The sequence below is a fragment of the Trachinotus anak genome, unplaced genomic scaffold, assembly GCF_046630095.1.
Source record: "Trachinotus anak isolate AG129_WGS33_773 ecotype Australia unplaced genomic scaffold, CSIRO_AGI_Tana_v1 ptg000003l, whole genome shotgun sequence".
NCBI lineage: Eukaryota > Metazoa > Chordata > Actinopteri > Carangiformes > Carangidae > Trachinotus > Trachinotus anak.
The window spans coordinates 9955001-9978342 of NW_027273854.1; the positions used below are offsets into that span (position 1 = coordinate 9955001).

Genomic DNA, 23342 nt, shown 5'->3' on the forward strand with positions numbered 1-23342 from the left:
ATTTCTACTGTAGGCGGGCTGTGCTGCACTCAAGCCACTTGAACTACGACTCCTGATGGGGATAAACACCACAGCAAGCACACACATACACATGCACCGTCCTCTCCAAATCTTGGCTCTCATTAAAAACATAAGACAGACAGCAAGATGAAGGCAAAAAGCAAAGAATGCTGAGGTCTCACTGAAGATATGAGGCAAATGATGTTCGGGATGAGCTGCTGGGGTTGTTTCAGGTTGACACTGGTGGCACCTCACCGCATTATTCTGCCACAGTGTGGATTCGGGCTAGAAGTAGATTATTAAGTGTTCTCCTGCAGTATTGATGGCTTGTGAAGGGACTGCTGCTGCAGCAGTGTTGTGGTTGTCTCTCTGTCCCCTGGCTGTTCCTGAGTAGCTGACTGGGGACCGGCTAATTGGAGGAAGCCCTGAAGGAGCACAGGAGGAGGAAAAAGAGGAGAGGTAGAGGAAACGATGGCAGTGGGAGATGTCAGGCATCATGCATTTTCTGCATTTAGACTGACTCGGCCTGCGGTGGAGTGTGATTCCGTATCTCTACGGTCATGTGGCATAGTGCTGCTGCCATGACGAAATAATCCGCTCAGGTCCTTTTGATAATGAGCATTTTCATGTTACACGGTACTTTAATTATACATTTTTACCATTATTATAGCATAGCATTATTTATTGTCATAGCATAGTTAAGTAGGTGTGTAGTTACAGCGAGAATAGTGGCAGCACAGCCCTTATTTCCCTCATACAGTTACCGATGTTGCAGCGGGAATGTTAAGTGTAGGTGCTGATGAATTATGGCCAGCGGCATCATGTGTTATCTGTAGAATCTACACTGCTCTTCTCTCTCACGGCCATAATGAGCCTTTGTGTCCATCATCGAATGCTCTGGGGTAACTATATGCAAACCTGTCAATGCAAATTTCACAGTCACTTTGTTCTGAGTCCATGAGCTCGTATAACCACTCCTCCACCGCCGTGACCATCACCATCCACCCCAGCCTCTCCTGCCCCCCCCCCCCCCCCCCGACCTGGGCTATTTCTAACTATAGGAGGAGCAGAATGTGGGCGGAGAAACCCTGTTCTTGCCCTCATTAACATTCAAGATGACCTCTGAGTGTGTCCGAAAGATTCTGTCGATAGCTGTGTACACTGTGTGAGACAGGTTTTGTGCAGCTGGGAGGAAGGTTTGTGTGTGCAGGAGAGAATGAATAGAACAAGGTGTAAGTCTTTCCTCTGTGCCCTTGACCCCCACTCTGCAGATAAGTGAAACCTCCACCTCCAATATATTGCTTGTTTTCTCTTTCAGACCATCATGGAGCAGTTCAACCCCTGCTTACGGAACTTTGTTGCCATGGGGAAGAACTATGAGAAGGCCCTCGCCAGTAAGTACTTTTTTTTTTTCTTTCTTTTTTTTTTCTTGTTTATTTTCTCTGTGCTCCCTGTTTCGCTGCAGGTTCAGGCACACAGCCTATTTCTATTGCTCTCTTTCTGCATGTAAGTATCTATCTACTTATCTTTCCCTTCTGTCTTACTGAAAAGGGACAGTATTTATCTTCCTGCCAAATGAGCAGGCCTTATCATGTGGTGCACCACCTCTGGCGCGGCTTCTACACTGTAGTGGAGGTGTATTCAGGGAAACGCAAAAAGCCTCTAATCTCTTGCAGAAGTGAGGATGCTCACTCACTGACAGCTCACTGTCAGCAGCCAAATTCACAAAGGGAACTGTGTGGATATATGGTTATTGCACCCTTTTATCTGTGATTTCATTTGCCCTCTGACTTGGTAACTGTGTCCCAAAACTTTCCCCCAAAACATCCCTCAACCTCAACACAAGGCTGAGTGCCCTCAGTCCGACTAATCCAGCAATTAGTGGGGTACCCCCACCCATCCTCCCCAACCCGGTGCTTCTTTCCCCTGACACACACAATAACTAATCCTGGCCTTGGTGTAGGTAGGAGACAGACTGGTGGGGACTCACTGAGCCATTAAAGACCCACTTTGCAGGATTGGCTCTGATTTGCGGGGGCAGGGGATGGGAGGACATGCTTCCACCCATATGGTGCAATCACTGAAATTATTCAACACCAGAAATGCCAAAAGGGCTTCATGGGTAGGTTTGCTAGATCTGGAAATTGGCACGTTCCAGGTTTTTTCAGCACAGCAGGCAGTTGCTGAATCTTGCAGCACTTGGTAAGTGTAAAAGCAACAGATGCATACAACTGAATGAGTCCAATACTGCCTACCAAACACGGCCCAGAGCTTGTTATACATGTCCCCCGGCAGCATGAGGAGGACGGCGCAGGTACAGGAAATGATGGCTGTCCTGATTAAGAAATGAGTGGTTCTTCCTCCTCTTCTCTAGAGTGAAGCGTGAGTGATGGATCAGTAGCTCTGAGACGAGCCCCTCCCTTACAGATTGTCTGTCTGCCTTGCAATCAGAGAGCTGGTAATCCTCTCCGTCTGTCGCTGTGAACCCCTCACCACACATTTCATTAGAGAGAAGTAAAGTATCCATATAGATCCAGCTTATCTTCTCAGCCACCCCTTCAAATGCAAACACACACACACACACACACACACACACACACACACACACACACACACACACACACACACAGAGAAGCAGCATCAGCAAGAAGAAAGTGTCCGTTGCTTGGAGATCTCTTTGAAAATCTGCTGTAGCTCCCACCATCCTACTTGCACAACTCCCTACCACACATGTGCACACTCACATGTACACACACTTTCACACACACTTTCCACATCAAGCAAAGCAGGAGGTCTGTTCGGCATAATGAAGAGAAATCAGCCGTGATGCTCTTGCGGGCTGGGGGGGGGGTCTGCTCTCAGTTCTCCTCAGTTCTCAGGTGTTCCCCCAGCAAGAGAGGAAGGAGGAAACACACAGTGTCTTTGCCGTTGACTCAGCTGTAATTGGGATTAGCATTAGCATATGTCCTTCAGCCTTGGAGCAGAGCTGCGAGCCTTCCAGCCTGGAGAGACTTCCTCTCTATCACAGGGCTGCATCTGTCTGCTGGAATTAGCCTGCCCCTGCCAGGCTATTGTTCCAAATGCGTGTCTCACCTGGCAGCTGTCTGCAGGCACAGGGCCCATCTGTCACCTGGACCGCTGTTGAATTCACCTCCAAAAAAGCTGCGGCCATTATTCACTGGAGATGGGCTGATTGGCAGCCTGTGTGGCAGCAGGGCAGAAATCACTGGGAGCTGAGTCTGCCCTGTGTGACCTTTGTCTGGCCAGCACAGCAGCGGTTGGAATAACAGGGGGCTGAGGTGGTTATTGATCTGGGCAACCAGGAGTACTCTTGATCATTATTTAGTCAGAGGAGATAGGGGCTGCTGATTAGGATTAAGCACACAGATTGTTTTCGTGTATGCTAAAGATCCAGAGTAGAGGTTAAGCATTTTGTGTGCGAGTGTGTGCACAAATCTGCACATGCGCCTTCGCCGTACATGTGACAGCTTGTTGTAGTGACCCCTGACCAAATCTGTTTACAACAGTAAATAAAGCAGTCATGTAACACCATACATTTTCAGGGCCATTTGCAGTTATGTCCCTTGTATAGATGCTAGAGGGAGAGCGCTTTCACTCGCCTCCTGTAATGAAAAGTCACGGTGCGGTGTCAGCCGCACAACAGCACACCTGAAACCCAAAGTGCCGCTGAGGGGAACCCCAGCAGGTTGAGGCCTTGTCTATAGACCTATGAACCTTAATCCATCTGCCAATCAAGAGTCTCCCCCAAAAGGCCTGTGTCACCCTGTGGTCCAATGTTAAGACATATTGACAAAAAAGATTAAAATGGAATGGAAGACGGAAATGGCCAGTGGTTAACAGCATGAGCAGCCTTGGTGAGATAACAATGTTTTCTCAGAGCTATTGGCTGGCAAATCCTTTTTTTTTTTTTTTTTTTTCTCTTCTTTCTATCGGCTCATTTGATCACAGATCAAAAAGAGCTTAAACTGGCCCACCTGATTTGCCACACACTACCACCCAGTTCCTGACTCGTATAAACATCCTCCAAAATTGACTCAGACGCCAGACGTTAAAACATGCGCACAAGCAATAATAGACTCACTGCAGTGTGTGGTACATACGCCACCAGTAGACAAGCTCTTAAAACAAAAAAGAAAAATCCTCTAAATATTAAACTTAATGCTCACATACACCCTGGGGTTATAATAACCCAGCTTTTCTTCTCATTAGAACACTGAGCCAGAGGCAAAATACAACAGAAAAGAGTTTTTAGTGGTTGTGCATCCTACCCAGCAAGCACACAGTATTTGTCAGAAAATAATTTCCTCTTTGCAATCTAGCATGCCGAGTGCCAACTAGATGATGTTGAGTAATTGCGTAGCAACATCACTGATTCCTATTTTTCTGATGGCGAGAAGCTGTGATCCGCCACTTGGAAAAGCTTCTCAGGAAAAGCAGAAGTAGAAGGAAAGAGTAACCAGAAAGCTTAACTGTATACTGCTTTTTATTTTTCAAACTTCAACTTGATAACCGTCCTGCTTTCTTTTTGCTCTTCTCTTTGCTTCCAGATGTGACGTTTGCTGCCAAAGGCTACTTTGATGCTCTGGTCAGAATGGGTGAACTGGCCAGTGAGAGTCAAGGATCCAAAGATTTGGGTAAGTGACTGACATACACCTGATAAACTCTTTTTTTTTCCGGTTTTATCTTTGGGTTTTTCTCTCTGTTTCTGTCTTGATGTCGGTTACACAGAACGTCAGCAGCCCCAACAGTTCTTTATACTGTTACATACATGCACACATCATCTAACATCAACTTTGTGTGTAAAAATGTGGCAGGGGAAGCCAGGTAGCATTCAGAGGGAGTGTGTGGGTTGATACAGGAGGTGCTTTTTGATTAGATTATTATTTTTTTTTTTACTGAATCATTGTAGTCCTAAAGCAGTTTTTTTGTCGCATTGTGTCCTGGAGGAAATAACTTTTTTTTTTTTTTTTTTTTTCTTTTCCGGGCCTCCTTCTGTCAGAGAAATATCATCACTAGAAGGAAATAGGTAACAATTATGAGTACAGTACTGTGAGCACAGTGAGGTGGGAGCTGAGCATCGTTTATTTACAGCCGTATAGATGATGGCAACATGATGTCATCCGAGCTGAAGATGAGATTTTAGAAAAGCCTTTCTGAAGTGACTGGTTGGAGATGTATCCAGGTTTATATGTATTGATTCTGTTTAGAAAATGGTACCAGTATAGCAGATGCAAGACATGTTGCACCTCATGTGATGTCATGTCAATTGGGTGTATCTGTCTGTCTGTGTGTGTGTGTGTGTGTGTGTGTGGTGTGTGTGTGTGTGTGTGTGTGTTCACTTTACAAATATAAAGGTCATTGGAGAAACAACACCTGGTCCTCTCATAGCGAGTGGTTTCCCAGGCGATCGGTGTCTGTGAGCGTGTCTTTATTTGCTGTCGCCAGCCCAATGGGAAATCAGCTCCTGTTTGAAGAGATTCCCTTTTCGCTGATTGCGCTTTCGACTGCTTGATCTGGTAGTAGCTGTTGATTTGACGGGGCCTTTGTTGCGGCGGAGCTGAGAACCAGTTTGGGTTTCCTCCAGCCCAGCCAACAGGGACTGACATGAAAGTGCTCTCAGGATGTTTTATTCAGCAAGCGGCCCTCTCTCTCTCTCTCTCTCTCTCTCTCTCTCTCTCTCTCTCTCTCTCTCTCTCTCTCTCTCTCTCTCTCTCTCTCTCTCTCTCTCTCTCTCTCTCTCTCTCTCTCTCTCTCTCTCTCTCTCTCTCTCTCTCTCTCTCTCTCTCTCTCTCTCTCTCTTTTGCTATCTCTCAATCTCACAGGCTCTGTGAGGTTTTCCATTGAATCCAAAGTTTTACAACAGTACCTCCATGCTGAAACTGAGCCCCCCCTTACAGTAGTGAGCTCTTCCTAGCCAGACATCCTCAGCTGAACTTGTCACAAAAAGAGAGCACAATGTTCCTGATCTAACTGACAGCTGATCTAATCTCTTTTTGGCCTCACTTTGGCTCTAACAGCCAGAGATTCGCTATTATTTTACAGAGTACTTATTTTCAGTCACTCTTAAATGTGTTTGCGTTTCTGGCAGGGGAGCTGACTCTGTGTTATTGTTACACATATTGGCGAGGAAAAGTAAAAATGCCAATTTTGTGTTTTCTGTGTATATATGATGTATGTGTGTGTGTGTGTGTAAGTGTAAGTATATCAATGCACTCACCTATTTTGTCTCAAGTATGTACGAGGGAACTGAAAACTGATTCCATTTTCAAAAGCCCTGCCTGGAGGAAGATCTGCATGGGACTGGGTATTTGAAATGACTCATTTTGCTGGTCCAACCACTCATCTCATCTGTCTTCATAAATGTCCCTTATTATCTGTTTGCATCAAGCTACAGCAATGTCTGAATCTCTTTGTGCAGCTGTCAGTCGAAAAAGAAGGGCTGTGGTGCAGCTAAAGGTATTAGCTCCTGGTGTTCAGTGTGAGTGGTCTGGTACAATGTTCCAGCTACACTCTCCTGGCCATACCACTGTGGTTTCCCAGGGGAAGGACCAGTGCTGTTTTATTTCCATCCACCTGTTTTTTTGGACCTTTTTTTTTTTTTTTTTTTTGACGTCCACACCCTGTGGTCAATACCACTGCCTTGAACTCCTGTCTGACCATGTGCAGGGGTGACCTCAGAGCTTCCTGTTTGACTGGTGGGAGCACACAGAAATATCCACGGCTTGGAGGGAAAGAGAGTAGTGGAGGTTAGTCGAACAAACCGCAGCCTGTGCGCGTGTAACCTTATAATAGGAAAGTGAGGTACTGATACTTCTTGGTACTTCCATTGTAATCTTATTTTCCCTTGAGGGATGTTGCCATTGCAAAGTATTGCAATTGTTTCTCTTTAATTAAGTGTGTAAATAAGCCTTTTTTTTCACACTAATTTTGTGCCTTAATAGCTCATTTCACCTGCTTTTAATGTGTGTATTGATGGAGGTTTTAAAAACAGCATTCTGTGGTGATATTAAGGCTTGAAGAGCGGTGTAACTTGGATGTCTCGGGTCTCCCAGGCCTTCAACTCAGTCGTGATAATTGTTACTTGCTTGTTTGTTCTATTTTAACTGAAACCAGGCTGCACTGTGTTGTACACATTTGAAACGCCTGGCTCCAGTAACTGATGGAGATGGGCATCTTGTTAGGTACCCGAGTGAGCTCACAGGCACATGATTTTCCACCTCTTATAATCGATCAGATCAGTTCCACGATCGATCAGTTGGCATCATGTCTGACTGAGTCGATTGGCTGATTATCTTAAAAAAAGATGCACGCATGCTCACGCGTGTGTATGGGTATGCATGAGTTTGAGCTCTTGTTGCACCTCTTTTAAAGCCTGATAATTCCATAGAGGCTCAGTATGAGACGGGCTGCAAAATGGTCCCACCTACACACCTAAGAGTCGGCAGCTGCTCTCCATTTCTTTCTTCCTCCCCCCTCATTTTTTTCCTCCTGTCTTTCACACACGCACACACACACACACACAAAACATATGCTTAAAACAGGGAATGAAATTACCTTGTGATATAAATGCCCTCTGTTGCTGTTTTCATAATCAACACATCAACATGCGCTATACTTAATTCATTCCTTTAGCACACAGTTTGTTCCCACAGGAATGCGCCCTAGTGGTGTGTGTGTGTGTGTGTGTGTATGTGTGTGTGTGTGTGTGCGCGCGCGTGCTATATGTGCATGCTTGTGTTCATGCCTATTATATTTACATGGTTGTGTGCATTTTCTGTACATAAATCTCCTGTCATTTCTACGTGTTTATACAGTACGAGTGCTCTTTTAATCCACTTGTGTATATCTCTGCCTAAAGAGACAGTCTCTCTCTCTCTCTCTCTCTCTCTCTCTCTCTCTCTCTCTCTCTCTCTCTCTCTCTCTCTCTCTCTCTCTCTCTCTCTCTCTCTCTCTCTCTCTCTCTCTCTCTCTCTCTCTCTCTCTCTCTCTCTCTCTCTCTCTCTCTCTCTCTCTCTCTCTCTCTCTCTCTCTCTCTCTCTCTCTCTCTCTCTCTCTCTCTCTCACGCCAGCCCCGCTACTCCCACGCACTCCCTCCCCACATATCCTCCTCTGGTTGGGCTAATCATCGCCTGTCACTTTGCCACCCACACACACACATGCATACACATGCACGCATGCATGCTAACACACACACACACACTCACACACACACACACACACCTGCTCTCCCTCCCTCATCCCCCTCTCTTTTCCTTCTCTCCCTCTGTTTGTGCCATCCTCCTCTTCTTCTTTTATCCCTCTTCATGTAGAAGGAGTGAGCACTTATTACCTAAGTGACATTTGTGGCTTTCCAGCCTTCTAGGGAAACACAGGAAATAGAGTTTGTGGGCTGAAGATATTTATGACACTCCTAACCACCAGCTCTGCTCCATTGTGTTTATATTCTTTTGAACTAAGAGGCTTGTTATTTACCACCAAGCCTGCAGCCAAGGAGGCGTGAACTGTATTTTAATTTTGTCATCATTCCTAGAGCTCCTTTAGCTTTTGTTGTGACTGACAGGAGCTCAACCAATCAGCCAACTGTGCCGTTTTACAGTAAGCTTTTGATTGGCTCAAAAGTCGTGTAACTCAGCTAGCTTGCATTCATGTGTTGTAGAGTTACTGTTACAAAGACACATCTGAGAAACTTTGTAGAGATTACTTGTTTTTTTTTTTTTTCCAAATCAAATCAAGTTTGAACACACGTAATTCAGTTCAATACCTTTATTGTCATCGTACAAGTTAATAGGTGCATCAAAGCTACATCACTGAAGCAAATAGCAAAAAAAAAAACCTATATATAATATAGTTAGTAAGTAATATAGTATATAAGTTAAGGGGTTGAAAAAAGTTGACCTAAAAGACAAACAAGGAAGAATGTATCAGTGTATATAACTGTATGTACAGCATACAGATACCAATAGTACCTTATAGCACAAAATAGTAAAATAGTGCAGCACTAATTCACAACACACTGCCTGTACTGCTTTTTTTTTTTCACACAACCTAATGTCATTGTTTAGCAGTTGTGTTTTACAACATCAGCAAAACAGCCTCATCCATATCCATGATTTTTCCATGTATCCAGATATGACCTCGCTCACCACATTATTTCTCAATGTTTTGGTGTCATAATTATCCATTATTCAGTGTGGCTCACTTGTTTGCTCCATTTTGCATCTGCTAAGAGAAAAACAATAGCCTTGTAAACTGATAACAGGGTATGCAATGGGTTAGATGCCTAGTGCAACACCTAAACACACTAAAAGTGCAATCAAAGTGACGACCACTCAACATTGCTGTCAGCGCACAGACATAAAATATGTTTTAGATATAGATGGACAAAAACAACACTAGTGGACCAAAGTTAGTTTAGGAGACCCAATTTTATGTATTTTGTATGTATTTTCCCTGTCCTACTTGAATATAATGCACTGGTGCAACAGAATAGCAAAACTGTCATACCCTACATACTGAAGGCAGATAGGTTTCTGGCTGCAGGCCTGTTTTTGGACTCGCTGGTGTGGTCAGCCTGTTCTTTAGTGTCCTCAGGTGAAGTGGAGTTGAGAGCTGCTCTGTGCTTGGCTGGGTGTGTTCCACAGTTCTGTCCTACATGGCTAATGTTTCACTGTTTGAAGAGTGAGAGTGCTGAGCACTAGCCTAATTCTAACACATGTATGGGGCCCAGACATAATGTATTGCACTGTACTATACTATAATGTTAAATTCCGGATGGCTTTCCTCTATCCTGTCCTCTAATTAACAATAATATAAACCCCCGACGAACATTTGGCTGAATAGTCTGTTTTAAGGACCTGAACAAGAATGTGAAGTGCTTACAGTTCAGCCTCCCCAGCCAGAGGAAATCAAATATCTTTCCAACCTCTTATCGACTTCTGTACCTTGCTAACTTCCACATTTTAATAACACACATGTATGATTCAGCACAAAGACATGTCTACTGGGAAATTACATGTGTTAGGAAAAAAAAGAGTCTCTATTAAACTGTACTCAAGAAAATGGATTGCTTAGGTTGCTGCTGGGGCCCACTGGGAAAGAAAAAAAAAAAAAAAAAAAAAAAAACACCTCATAGCCCTGCCTGTAAAAGATTCACGCAGGGAAAAGGAGCTGCAAACTGATGTAGTTAATGAATCTAGGACATAAGTGTTAAATTTCTGCTGTTATATGGATGCTGTCCAGAAGGATAAATGACATATCTGTTGTTAAGAGCAGAGGTTAGCAGTGGTGGATGAAGTGTGCTTGAATGAACAACCCCACAAGTCCACATACTGTATAACATGCAGTCTCTCCTCCCGCCCCTCTCTCTCTCTCGCTCTCTCTCGCTCTGTTTTCCCTCTCTGTCTTCAGTCTGGCCTACCTCTCCCCTCCTCCAGCACCTGTCCCTGTTTAAATGAGAGCAGAGGAGCTCTTTTCTTAGCTCTGTGCCACCATCCCAGGGGTCCCTGCCTTCTCCTGCTCTATTTCTGAGACACGCAGTGCATGATGGGAAGCCAGTGGCCCCCACGCTCTCCCATCTACACACATTCACATTGCCCTTCATTTGTTCGTGGCAGTGACATGCGCTGAAGGTGAGCTTAGATACAGCTGCGGTGACATGAACAGGACTGCGCAGGCATCTCTCTCTCTCTCTCTCTCTCTCTCTCTCTCTCTCTCCTCTCTCTCTCTCTCTCTCTCTCTCTCTCTCTCTCTCTCTCTCCTCTCTCTCTCTCTCTCTCTCTCTCTCTCTCTCTCTCTCTCTCTCTCTCTCTCTCTCTCTCTCTCCCTGTCTCTGTTTACTTCAGATAAGCACACCACACCACACACACACACACTTGGATTCCAGTGCACACTTGTCCTAATAATTGATGTATTTACATTCTTCACAGGTTAGGTTGTCATGCACCAAAACAAAGCACCACATTCAGTGTGATCAAACCAGTGTGTCCACATTTTGGTGAAAGTTTATATGTTGCCTCTCATGACTATGCCGGAAGTCTTTTCTGTTGATGAGATCTGAAATGTGTTGTGTTTTGCCTACGTCTGATGCTGTCAAAGGATATGTGTGTGTGGACCTAAACTCAACCTGAACTCAAGTATAATAGTTGAAGCAGCAATGTCTGGTTTTTTTTTGTTTGTTTTTTTTTCAATCCTGCACCTTCAGCGTCTGGTTACCTTGGTTAGAATCTAAATTCTGGAGTCAGTCTGGACACTTGCGTGTTGGTCTCACATGCATGCAGTATTAGGGCCATACAATATTAATGACATGTTCCCTGACTGTTTCAGTTGTGACAGGGATTGTAATATTTGGACTAGGCTGCACCTGGTCAAGTTGTAGTTGTTAGTTGAACCCATTAGTCGACAAGTCATCGCATGTTAATGATATTAATTTTGTTAGTTAAATATATCAGAAAATGGTTTCAGCCCAGGTCTGAGACGGAGTGTTCTAAGTAACACTGTGCTACATTACAGAGAAATACAGAACATCACACAACTTATGAACTTGCACTAGCAACACCATATGGAGCACAAGCAAGGTATATTAGCTTCCCCAGTCCCTGCGAACACTTGTATGAATCTAATACCGCTTATATTTTTTAGGCTAGCTAATGTTTGAGCGATGTCTAATGTTAGACATGCTAAGTGGCTAATTACTTACATCTTTCAGATGCTAAGCCATGTTTGAGGTAGATGAACGAGTGGCAAATGTGGGTCTGCAGAGTTCGGATGTGGCCTTCCTGGGGTCGTCCCTTCCCCTCACTTTGGATTTCCTGCCTCACATATGTCATTGCTGTTTTCTTTTTCTCTTTTTTTTCCTGCGACCAAGTGACCAATTAAAATCAAAACTTGGTTGACTTTGACTCTTTTCATGTAGCGTTTGGTCGACTTGTGGGGAGCAGCCCTAATTTGCTCTGGTCTTCTTAAGCAGTAAATTATTCAGCTACACTTAAAACTGTTATAAGAAGTAAAATATCTTTAAATGGAGAGGACGAGAAAAATATATTCATTTAAGTCCGCTCTTCTATTTGATGAGTGACCTAATTTGCTGAGTAAGCGTTCAGCTCGATGGTAGAATATTACCATATAGACCTAGAAAGCTCTGTGAAACATCAACAGGCTACTATTATCCCTTCACTGGTGCATAGTCAGACTTGAATACCCTGTGTTTAGAGACCCTTAATGACCCTGGTTTCTTGGGGTTAACTAGACCTGTTCAAATGACACACACACACACAGAGTCACAGAGCTCAGTTTGGTTTTTCACTCAGCCCCTCCTTGAATTTCCATACCTCAACAGGTAGCTGCATGACTCTGCAAATAACTCTGTTATACACCTTCAGAGAAGACAGTGCTGCCATTAAAGCTTGAAGTGTTGTGTGAGTTCACAACCATCTCTTTTCTGTTAGACCGAGGGATCACTTGTTATTACTGTATTCTCCAGGGATTTTTCCCCCTATCATTCCACTCTTTGCCTCCCTATGTGTTGAGTTCTGTCTCTTCTTAATTTGCCCTAAAACTACATTTGTTTCTCTTTCATGTTCAGCTTTCTCCACTTTGAACTTCTTACTTTGATTCTTAGAAGACTTTGTTGCAAGCAGCGGAGAGACAAAAACACCCTAGATCTTTAAAATGATTCCACACACACACACACACACACACACACACACACACCATAATCTGTATGTCACAGTTAGAGTAAGTGTTCCTCTAAATGCTGCCAACCTTTTTTACACATCTCCCCCATTATTTGATTTTCTTTCTCCCTCCTTTCTCCCTCTGTTTCTCCAAAGTTTGTCAAATCAATCATAGTGCTTGTAATTCATCACTTAGGCTGTCAGCAACAAGAAAAAGCAGTTATCTAAAGGGGGTTTTGTGCTGCAGTAATCAAAGTTTCTCTCAGGGAACCTACTTTTTTTAAGTAGTGGATTTTCGTAGAGTTTAAGTCATGCCACACAATTGCTTTTGCAGCCTTGTGTGGGTTTCTGAGAAGTTATTAACCTTCTACTGTAAAATAAAATCATGTTTCAATCAGGGAAAACCACGTGAACTTGGTAAGAAAAGCTCAAACTATAGATTCTGTTGTATAGCTGTTATTTCCATGGTGTGGTAACCCCTAACCCTGCTGAGCCTGACTACATCTCATGACCTTAGCAATATGAGAAGTGAACCAGCCCAATGAGACATGTACTCAACCAATCAGAAACTCTGTAAATTGTAACAGGCAGCATGTTAACACATATTACATAATAATACGAGAGCAATAATTCGTGGACTGCAGATCAGAAACATGATAAAATATTTGATTTATGTTTACTTTTAGTCTAGCTTTGTGTTTGCTATAGCCCATTACATAGCCTCACGTCTAGGGCAGGGCTTTGAAGTGAAGCGTTTGTTGTAATCACTGTGTTAAAAACTACAGCTCCCATGAGGCCTTAACAACCCTTCTGCGACCAAGATTCATGACATATTTTTCCCTGTACTCAAAATTAACTATTATTAAAATAGCATTTATTTCCTCTGGAAAGATGTTGAAAAGTAATAGCCACTACAGAAAATGCTGCTTTATCTTAGAAAATGTCATGTTTCAGCTTTTTGCTGCTACAAAACGTATTGTGCAGATGAGGCTTGTGGAAAAGCAGCTTAAAAACAGACCAGGATTGTTGCAGACTGATAGCAGATGGTTTGGATTTGCTGTGTACTGTACAGTATTATCCAGCAAACAATGCGGGGCGGCCTACCTGAGACCTTCTTAGAATAAATGTCGAGATTATTTGCAGCATTTGTTTGGCCCACTTCTCATTAGCAGTCATACATTTCTCCTACTAAAGCCTTCATTATGGCCTAAATGCATGACACCATTGCTGGACAAACTTATATTAGGCTACTAGGTTGAACAGCTGGGATGGCTGAGTGTCCAGTTTTAGTAACATGTCATATACAGTATATCAGTAATTTTTCTCCTGTGAGAGGCTGAGTGGATGAGAAAAGTGGGGAAAAAAAATTCAAACTGTTTATCTTGTGTGTGTGTGTGTGTGTGTGTGTGTGTGTGTGTGTGTGTGTGTGTGTGTGTGTGTGTGTGTGTGTGTGTGTGTGTTTATGAGAGCAAGAGTTGGATGAAATCTAAGTATAAACTTCCCTCACTCCCTGATTCACTGTGTTTAGATCTTGTGGATATACTCAGATGTTCGCACAGACACACACATGCACACACCCAGACTCTCAGCTATTATCTGCGTCTCGCACATTATCCCGCTGCCCCATTATACTCTCCCACTTGTTTGTTTCCCTTGTGACTTAGCAGGCCAGGGAAGCAGGTATTAACATCCCTGTACTTTTTAGTCGCACACACACACACACACACACACACACACACACACACACACACACACACACACACTCTATGTGCTTACACACACACACACACACACACGTACTTGACGCATGCTCCCCAGGTAGGACTCATTCCACTTTCCTCCCCAGGGAAGTGTAGATGCTGATGTAATGATAGCTGATAGTAAGGGTGGAGATCTTTGAACAGCGTTTTGTAACACAGCACTTTGCAGCTGCTGCCCCTCTTCTTGCAACTTCTCCCATGGCAACGACCCTAGCATTATCCTGCTTCCATGACAACCCGTAGTGAATCCGGCTTGACCTTCACCAGTGATTCAGTGTCTCTCCATCCACCTCCATTCTCTCCCTCCCTCCATCTCTGTCTCTCTTATTCTCTCTGTTCAACACTGCAAACTTCCACTTTTTATTTTATTTTTTTTCTGCTCCATAGCCCACATTCTGTTATTCTGTTTTTTGGTTTTTTTTTTCTTTTTCTCTACCTGTGTGGGTGTATCATCGCTGCTGTTACACAAGCAGTCAATACATCTACACAAGCTGATGTCATACTTCAGGGGACAGTCTGTTCATATGCACCAGAGTCCTGTGTCCGTGCTTCCTCCTCTGACTCAGTGGTTTAAGCTAACAGGCATGTGGCTGCTTGTTGCTGTGCTGCAGGTGCAGATCAACCTGAGCTCACCTCCCAACAAAGGAACTATTGTTCTCTCTCAGCCGAGGGACACGGGTGTGGTGGAAGTCAGCTGGGAAATATTGATACAATAATGAATCTTTGGAGGTTTATTTGCTGGTCTGCGTGCAAGTGTGTGGTTGTGTATTTGTGTAAGAGGGTTCCTGTGAGTGACTGTGAGCTTGTCACTGCGGCGATCCACCTGTCTGTCATGTCGCTCGTGGCTGGTATGCGGATATCCTCGTCAGAGCTTGGTAGCTCTAACATCAAGTCTCACAGGTTGTGTCATGCCTGCCAAATATTTCCTGTGCGAAACAATGATATTGCACTACACATTCAAATTTTCCACATTATCCCTCTTTATTGATTCTTGATTGAATTCTCTGCAGTTAACTGCTCGTGAAGGATGCAGTCCAATTTTCTGTTACTGTTGTAGTGTGATATGAAATCAAAGTTGCCATGGTAACTATTTGCATCTCCAAAGAGTTTTTTTTTTTTTTTTTTCATCCATGCTTTGGCATCGTACATTGTGCAGTAATGAAACTGCAGATGACGAGATAAGATCTGTCGAACATTCATTCATTTTTTACCTTTCTGGCTTCTTGCGAACAAACTGTCCTACTGCCAGTTTATTTGATGTGTGCGTCTGTGGTACAGTGATGGCTGCTCATTTGTTAATTGATCTGGCTAGTTGAAGCCGCCAACAGGATGCCAGGGTTTCTAAGCCTGAAGGGCTGTGATCAGGGATGAGTATCTGTAAGCTGCTTAGCAGGCCTGCTGGGAACCGACAGGAAGCTTTGGCCTGCTTCTCTGCTCCTGTGAGGCACAAGATCAGCAGGCAGGTTGCACCATGGGCAAAAAGCCTGGCTGTCCTGGGTGTACAGGATTTGCAGGGGGCAGTGACTGCACTGAATTTAGCATGTAATGGGGGAAAAAAAAAAATCTCTATTGTCGTCACTGTGTTTGATTTTTATTGCACACATGTTTCAGGTAATGAACAATTCCATAATTGGTTGAAATAGCATTTTACTAATTATTAAAAATCATTATCATTAGGGTTTCTGGTTAAACCCTTGCTTAAAAAATCAATGACAGTGATTGGCAGTATTTAAAACATTTGATAATTGGTTAAGCACATTATAATGTAATTGTTAGTACATAGGACAAAGGATATACTTAAAATGTCCTTAAATCTGCTTACAACTACATTATGATCATAAACCAGTTATTAAAATTCATTAATACTGTATATAAATGCTAAAGAGTTGCTAAAATAAAATGACACCGTCTTCATTACAAAAACATCAATTGTATTTTTTGCCAGCTCTTCTAATTTTTTGCAGAATGTTAATTACTGTGCATATTGTATTTTCCCTCCCTTATGTAATCTAACGCTACAACTTGCTTCACTGCATTTATGCCCCCTCCCTTTTTGTTTCCTCCTCCGTCACAGTCAGTTCAGTGTTGTCTGTCTGCAACAATTTGCATTGTACGTGCTGTCTGTTGGGACGGAGACCACTCCAAAGCCCTTTGGTGACGTCTAAAGTCTGTTTCTGAAACCATTTCAGCAGAAGTTCTAAATTTCATTGACAAGGCATTTTGAGATAGGTTGAGATGGATGTACTCTCACAGATCAGCTTTCAAATGAGATCACACAGCAGGGGGTGGGAAGGTGTTTGTGTGTCTGTCTTGTGTGTGTGTGTGTGTGTGTGTGTGTGTGTGTGTGTGTGTGTGTGTGTGTGTGTGTGTGTGTGTGTGTGTGTGTGTGCGCGCATGTGCATGTGTGCGTGAAATAAGACTAAATAAATCTGATGTGCACTCTAAAGTGTTGTACTTCACTTTGCAGCTCCCACTCAGCCACAAATGTCCAGAACTTTATGGTTTACTACATAGTATTAATGGTCCCATATTGTATCGAGTGAGATGTCCATATCTTTTTAGATTGCAAAGCAAGTATCGGTGCTATATTAATATTGTCAAAGTATCAAGGTGTGTAATTCACAAACAAAACGCACAGAGCCCGTATTGAAGAACTGTGTCTTAAAACAAGCTGTCAGAATCACAAACTGTAACTTTGTGATGTCGCAACAAAACAGCCACCACCCTCAGCCTTGCCCACAGCATGGCCCACCTGGATCCAGCATCCGAACTTTTCTCCACATGTTAATTTGAAATCTGAAATTTTGAAATTTAAATTTTTATAGAAACCAGTCAGCTGTTCAGAAGAGATGCTCTGAGCCACTCTTCTGATTGGCTGACCAACCTGTTGTTGCCAGAGCTCCAGGGAGCCCAAAAGAGGAGATGTAAAAGATGTAAAAGGGAGCCCAAAAGAGGAGATAAACTGAGATGGATTTTGGTTCTTAAAACCACAAATATATCTTTTCTTGAAGATCAACACTTCAAATAAAATACCATAAAAAGTGTAACATATGGGACCTTTAATGTCAGCAGTAAGACAGCGGTAAAGCATATTCTGTCCAGTCAGCTTTTTTTTTTTTTTTAATTGTTAGATGTGTCTGTCACAATTTCACTTGAACGTCTCATCTCACTGAAGCATATTCACTAAAATATATATAAAGTAATTTAAATGTTATGAAAGTATGTTTCTTGAATAATTCAATGCAATCAATACAAACTAATACTTGCTGCTATCACAGTTTTTATGAAAAACCAGGTAAACAACTGAAGTCAGACGCCGCTGAAACTAAGGGGCTTTGGACCTTTTGGTCAGGGAAATGTGTGTGTGTCTCATTTTTCTGTAGGTCTCACACTGTCTTTCCACCAGGTCTCTGTATGTGTCTTTCGCTCAATGTAGCTCTTTGTGTTCCTTTTCTTGACAATGCACTGCACATTCAGAAGAGGCAGCCTGTAGGTATATGACAATGAAACACTCTCATGAGCTGCATGACCCCTTTATCTCTCTTCTTTTGGTTATTACCCTTTCTACTTTTTTATTTCCTTTATATTTTTTATGTGGAGAACCTTTCTTTGAGGTGTTTTTTTTATTTTTATTTTTTATTTTTTTTGTTCTAGAAATGACACTGCCTGATGTTAAGATTAATCAAAGAAAGAAAGGCAATATGTTTGATCTCCACGAGACTCGCTTGAAGATCTAGAATTTAATTTTAAGTTTGTTTCCTACGGCTTGTTTTGTTTTCCACATTTTTCTCACTATCCCATAACTTCTTGTTGTTTCATTTTCCCTGTTTTCTGTCATCTTGTACCAAAAAAAAACCCCAAAAAAACAACAAACCTTCATCTTGTTCTTCATTGTCCCAGTTACAAGTCACTTGTCCTTAACTGTATGTTTGTGTGTCTTGCATTACTGCATGAGCATTGCACGCTGGGGTTTTTCCGTTTCGCTCTCTTGCTTTTCCTCTCCAGCTTCCTACCTTTTTTCCTCTTTATTTCTCTGCAGTGGATGTGCTTGTGCTGTTGAGTGTTGTTGATGTGCTTTCTCCCTTTCTCCCTCTTTCTCTCTGTGCAGGGGATGTGCTGTTCCAGATGGCTGAAGTCCACAGACAGATCCAAGTGCAGCTAGAGGAGATGGTTGGTATTCTAAGCTCAAAGGGTTTTTAGTTTTGTGGTGCAGCACTACAGCACGCTCCATAAAACTCAGGATATGTAAAAATATTTTAACAATAATTTAGACACTACTAAAAAGCTATTACAGCAGTAATACGTTTTAGCCTGGCACAGTGGCCCTACCCCATGATGCTCTTGAACAAATCTGCCCAGCTGTGACACAGATTTGTCCCTGAACTTTCGAGCCCCTGTGGCCAGCTCGTGGAAAACATGGCAATTAAATGAACATGAACTCCTATTGAATGAACAGACACGCTGAGCTCATATAAATCCAAACTGCTAACTCAGGAGGTGGCTGGGGAAGTCGAGTGAGTTAATTGAACAGTATGGCATTCTGGGTAATGTGCTCATTTGACAGTTGATTTTAATTTTATTGCTGTGCATCTGGCACAGAAGGAGGCCTCCAGTTCACCTACACATCAGCTATCACTAAAGCATCAGTTCATATTTTTCGACATCTATTTTGATTTTCTTCTTAAGTCTTATTTGTTTATGCATAATAATTCCTGCCCTCTGGGCTCCATGCTCTATACCTTTAGCATAAGATCCCCTTTATGTTTGCTATCTACTATTTAATTACCCTGCTGCGGCAATAGCAATTAATCAATATGATTAAAAGGGAGAATAAAAAGAAACTTTGCTGCATACCATGCACATGTTTTTAGCTCCATAAGATTTCTCTAAGTTTCGACACTTATCTGACCCAAGAGAAACAGAGCAGCAGAAAGGAGGGAAAAAAACAGAGGAAGGGTTATGGTAAAGTATATAAGGGCATTAATGTTATTTGTAACGGCATATAGAAATGAGTGGCAGAAGCATAGAATATATTTGAAATGTTATTCTAATTTTGGGATTTGGGAATTCCTCAGGCATGTCAGTGCACAATCCAGTTACTAATTTATGAGAATAACATGTTATTTAATAGTTTATGGATTTTAAGGATCAACGTGTTAATGTGGAAAACCTTCACTCTGCTTCCATATGCAGCAGCCATTAATGAGTTTTGCCAGTGATGTGCTATCACTGTCATGTTATTGAACTGTTTTTTTTGTGCTCCCCCCAGTTGAAATCCTTCCACAACGAGCTGCTCTCTGAGCTGGAGAAGAAGGTGGAGCTGGATGCTCGTTATCTGACTGTGAGTATCTGATTGGCTCGCAGCCTCGGTCCAATAAGTGCCCTCTATGTAAAAGCTCATTTTTGTGTTTTTATATTATGTTCCATCAAATGTGTGAAGACCTAATAAGACTGACGTGGTAATACAGATGGAGGTGAAACTGTGTGTGTGTTAACATCTGGATCAAAATGTGTTTCTGACACAATAACAGGATGTGTCTGTGACAAAAATGCTTGGAAAATAACATTTCATGTCTACTCACCCATCAAGGGTAGGCTGATTATAATAAACCCCTCCTGGAGAATGTGTGTGTATGTGTGTAAGCACTGTGGAGCTGGTCTACATGTGATATCTTTAGAATGAGTGGGTTGCAGCCTGAGTGTAGCGCAGCACTGCTGTGCATTGTTTTGGGGGATGGGATAATATCGCCATTATTGTATTGTATTGTTGGAAGGAGCACGTTACGAGCTGCTTCGGCTCACAGCTACTCAATCACTCACTCACTCACACGCAGTTTACATAATTTAGCTTTCGAAATTAAATAGAAACATTGATTGTCTGCGAGTCTTTTTCGCCTCCTGGCCTCTTGACATATTGATAAAAGCAGAAGCTGTCATGTTGAGTTCAAATTAAAACCGTGTAAACCATCTTGAAGTTTCTTTGACTCCATAATCATCTGCCAAATTTCCAGTTTGCTGTGTAAATAGATATGAAAAATGTTTCATGTTTCCTACATTAGTTCAGATGCATCAGACATTTCTATCTGGGTGTATCCCTGAGGTTATAACATCCATTACTTCTAATCAATTTCCTACAGATCTTCTGCAGTGATAATAGCACTCATTTTGCTTCAGACTTTGTGAGTAATCATCTGAGATTTTGACTCAGTCCAAAAAAGACTCAAAGGCAAGCTTGCTGTTTTTTGTTTTTTTTCCCCCAGCATGAAGTACTGTTCCCAGCGGTGCGACTCTCTCTGTTCTCCCTCTGTCTCTGTCTCTCCTCTCTCTTGTCTCACATAATGGCCCACATGAGGTCAGAATATGGGCATGAACGTAGAATTAAAAAAAACAAAAAAAAAAAAAACAACAGCATATAGATTACCAATGAAGAGGAGCATTTCCTGCAGATCAACCTTTAAGAACGAGGGTCGATTCTCCAAGTGTACCAAAGTTCATCTACTGCCCATTCTGGCTCAAGTCAGATTTAAGCACACTAATGATCTGTCTGCAGCCGTAGCCAGTGATCGAGAGTTGCAGGTACGGGAGCTGGCAACAAAACTCAACCGGGCTTTTGCTTTCTTAATTAGGAGGAGCATTCCAGCTCAATGAGGCGGATGTTCGGGATATTATCTTGTTTACCCAATATGGCCCTGCACACCAAAAGAGAACTTTTCACAACAGCCAGCTGTGTCTTCTCTAATCGTTACTATGATCCATGTGCTGGGGATTTTCCACTAGGGAGCCTCAGTTACTAGGAGTAAAATTGTTAATGTGAATTGCAGAGCAACACATATTGGTTTAAGTGCTTTACCTCAAAGACTAGGAGGGAGTGAAGGGATGAGTCATTCATTGTTATTGGGTTACAAAGACAACATGTGTGCAAAGGCATGTTTTTGGTCCGTTTTGTGTGGAAACATAACAACATTCAAATCAATATTTCAGAACGGACATGGAGAATGAATTAACAGTGGATAAAGCTGAAATGGGAAATTCCACCTGTTGTTTAGTTTACTAGCTAGTAGTTCAGAGGTTTCCAGTCCAGCTCAGGCCTACAAAACTGATACCACCCATCTCTGTTATGAAATCCAAACACAGCATGTGTCATAGGTTTGGTTTTCCAGTGACAACAGCCACATGATGCCTAGAGGATACCTGCCTGCATCATCAGTGTCTTACGTTATGCAAATGTGGGTGTTGAACCCTCATGCTTGAGCTCTCCTCCGCCAATTTTGCCTCGTACAGAAACCACATGAGCTTTGTCACACTAGACACAGTTACTATAGCAACAGAGCTGGTACAGCCCGGAAACAAAGTTGTTTTTCTCGATAAATAAATAATTAAATAAGCTAATTAAATGAATTAAATAAATAAACTGACTGTAAAAGGACCAGCCCAGTCATTTTGCTTGTTCTACAAATAACAAATTTTTTATTTTTTAAATTATTTTATTTTTTATTTTTTTGCAGGCAGTCACTGATTTCCGTTCTTTTTCCTACACTGAGGAAATCAGCTGGAAATCTGCTTGTAATCAATTGAAGTAGATATTTTAGGAGACACAATCACGAGCTTTGTTGTTGCAAAATCAAACCTAGAAGACAAATAAGACACAAACATGGAGCTTGAAAAGCATCATGTGAATTAGCTTGTTTCTTTAATTAAAAAAACAAAAAAAAAGATTGCCTTCAGATGCCAAATTCTCCTATCAACTGCCAAGAGGGACTTTTTGAAAACACAGAACAGTAATATTACCTCAACAAAGACATTATCTGACAGATATCTAAGGCAGGTTTTCATTACCGCAGTGACACGTGAGAACGAATCTGGTGGCTGTTAGTAAGGTAGGAATTGGTGTAAGAACATTCAAAAAAAGAAAAAAAAAAAAGTTGGCTGTTCTGTTATTTATATATAATTTTCCCATCTACACCCCACCCTCTGTCACCCAGACTTTTTAATTTGTGGTCCTAATTTTGTCTTTGTGCTCCGCCTTTTGCCCCATGTAGGCTGCCCTTAAGAAATACCAGATGGAACACAAGAGCAAAGGGGAGAGTCTGGAGAAGTGTCAGGCTGAACTGAAGAAGCTGCGCAGGAAGAGCCAGGGCAGCAAGAACCCCTCCAAGTACGGAGAGAAGGAGATGCAGGTGAGTCTGACGTTGGGTTCTTGCTCAAATCCTGATGTTAGAATTATACAACAATTAGAATGAAAATGTCTCGTATAACCATAAAAATAGTTCAAATTCAATTGTGAAGGGTCAGTGCAAAACAAGGAAAAACAGGACAAAAGACCCAGTCATTGCTATAACAAATTCAAGAAAATTAAAATATGAGCAAGCCAGTTCCTAGCACTGCTGTACTTGGTTTTAGCAAAGCTTGCATGCATGTGGGTGACTGTTGGATTGGAGATTTATGAGTTTTGATGCAAAATAATGACTTTATTCTTCATAAAGTAAAGAGAGTACGCAAAACAGCAAGGATGGGGGTGGAGGCAGTGGCGACGAGGTGCCCTGAGTGGGAAGGCAAATAGTGGAGGTTTGATTATGAGTCTTGTGCCCTTGCCAATCTTAAGTACATCTTCACACGCACAGCACAGCAGGCACGTAGACACACACATGAAAAAAATATTAAGTCAGCTACAATAATTGATGCACTGGAAGATTATATGCATTTACCTCATTGTGTCCAGTGTGTTTCGGCTCATGGCTTTGATCAGGGTTTTAACAGGATGAGTAAAAGCACAGCTTGTGTGTACAGCACAAGCCGGCTGACTCAGTTATCCAAAATGGACTAGATAACCACCTCAAACACCGACCTTTCAAAATAAAACACAACTCACAGCGGAATGCTATTTTTCACA

General features: G+C 42.3%; 1 protein-coding gene across 6 annotated transcripts in view; it reads left to right on the top strand.

The window, feature by feature from the left end:
* LOC139615438 (BAR/IMD domain-containing adapter protein 2-like) overlaps window positions 1-23342 on the top strand; it is a 54687-nt gene that overhangs the window by 12987 nt on the left and 18358 nt on the right. For all 6 annotated transcript variants that reach the window (XM_071473406.1, XM_071473431.1, XM_071473422.1 and 3 more), the window contains exons 2-6: window positions 1319-1394; window positions 4569-4655; window positions 18561-18622; window positions 19722-19793; window positions 22492-22629. In XM_071473406.1, the coding sequence (XP_071329507.1) occupies window positions 1319-1394; window positions 4569-4655; window positions 18561-18622; window positions 19722-19793; window positions 22492-22629 (435 nt within the window). The remainder of the gene's footprint in view (window positions 1-1318; window positions 1395-4568; window positions 4656-18560; window positions 18623-19721; window positions 19794-22491; window positions 22630-23342) is intronic.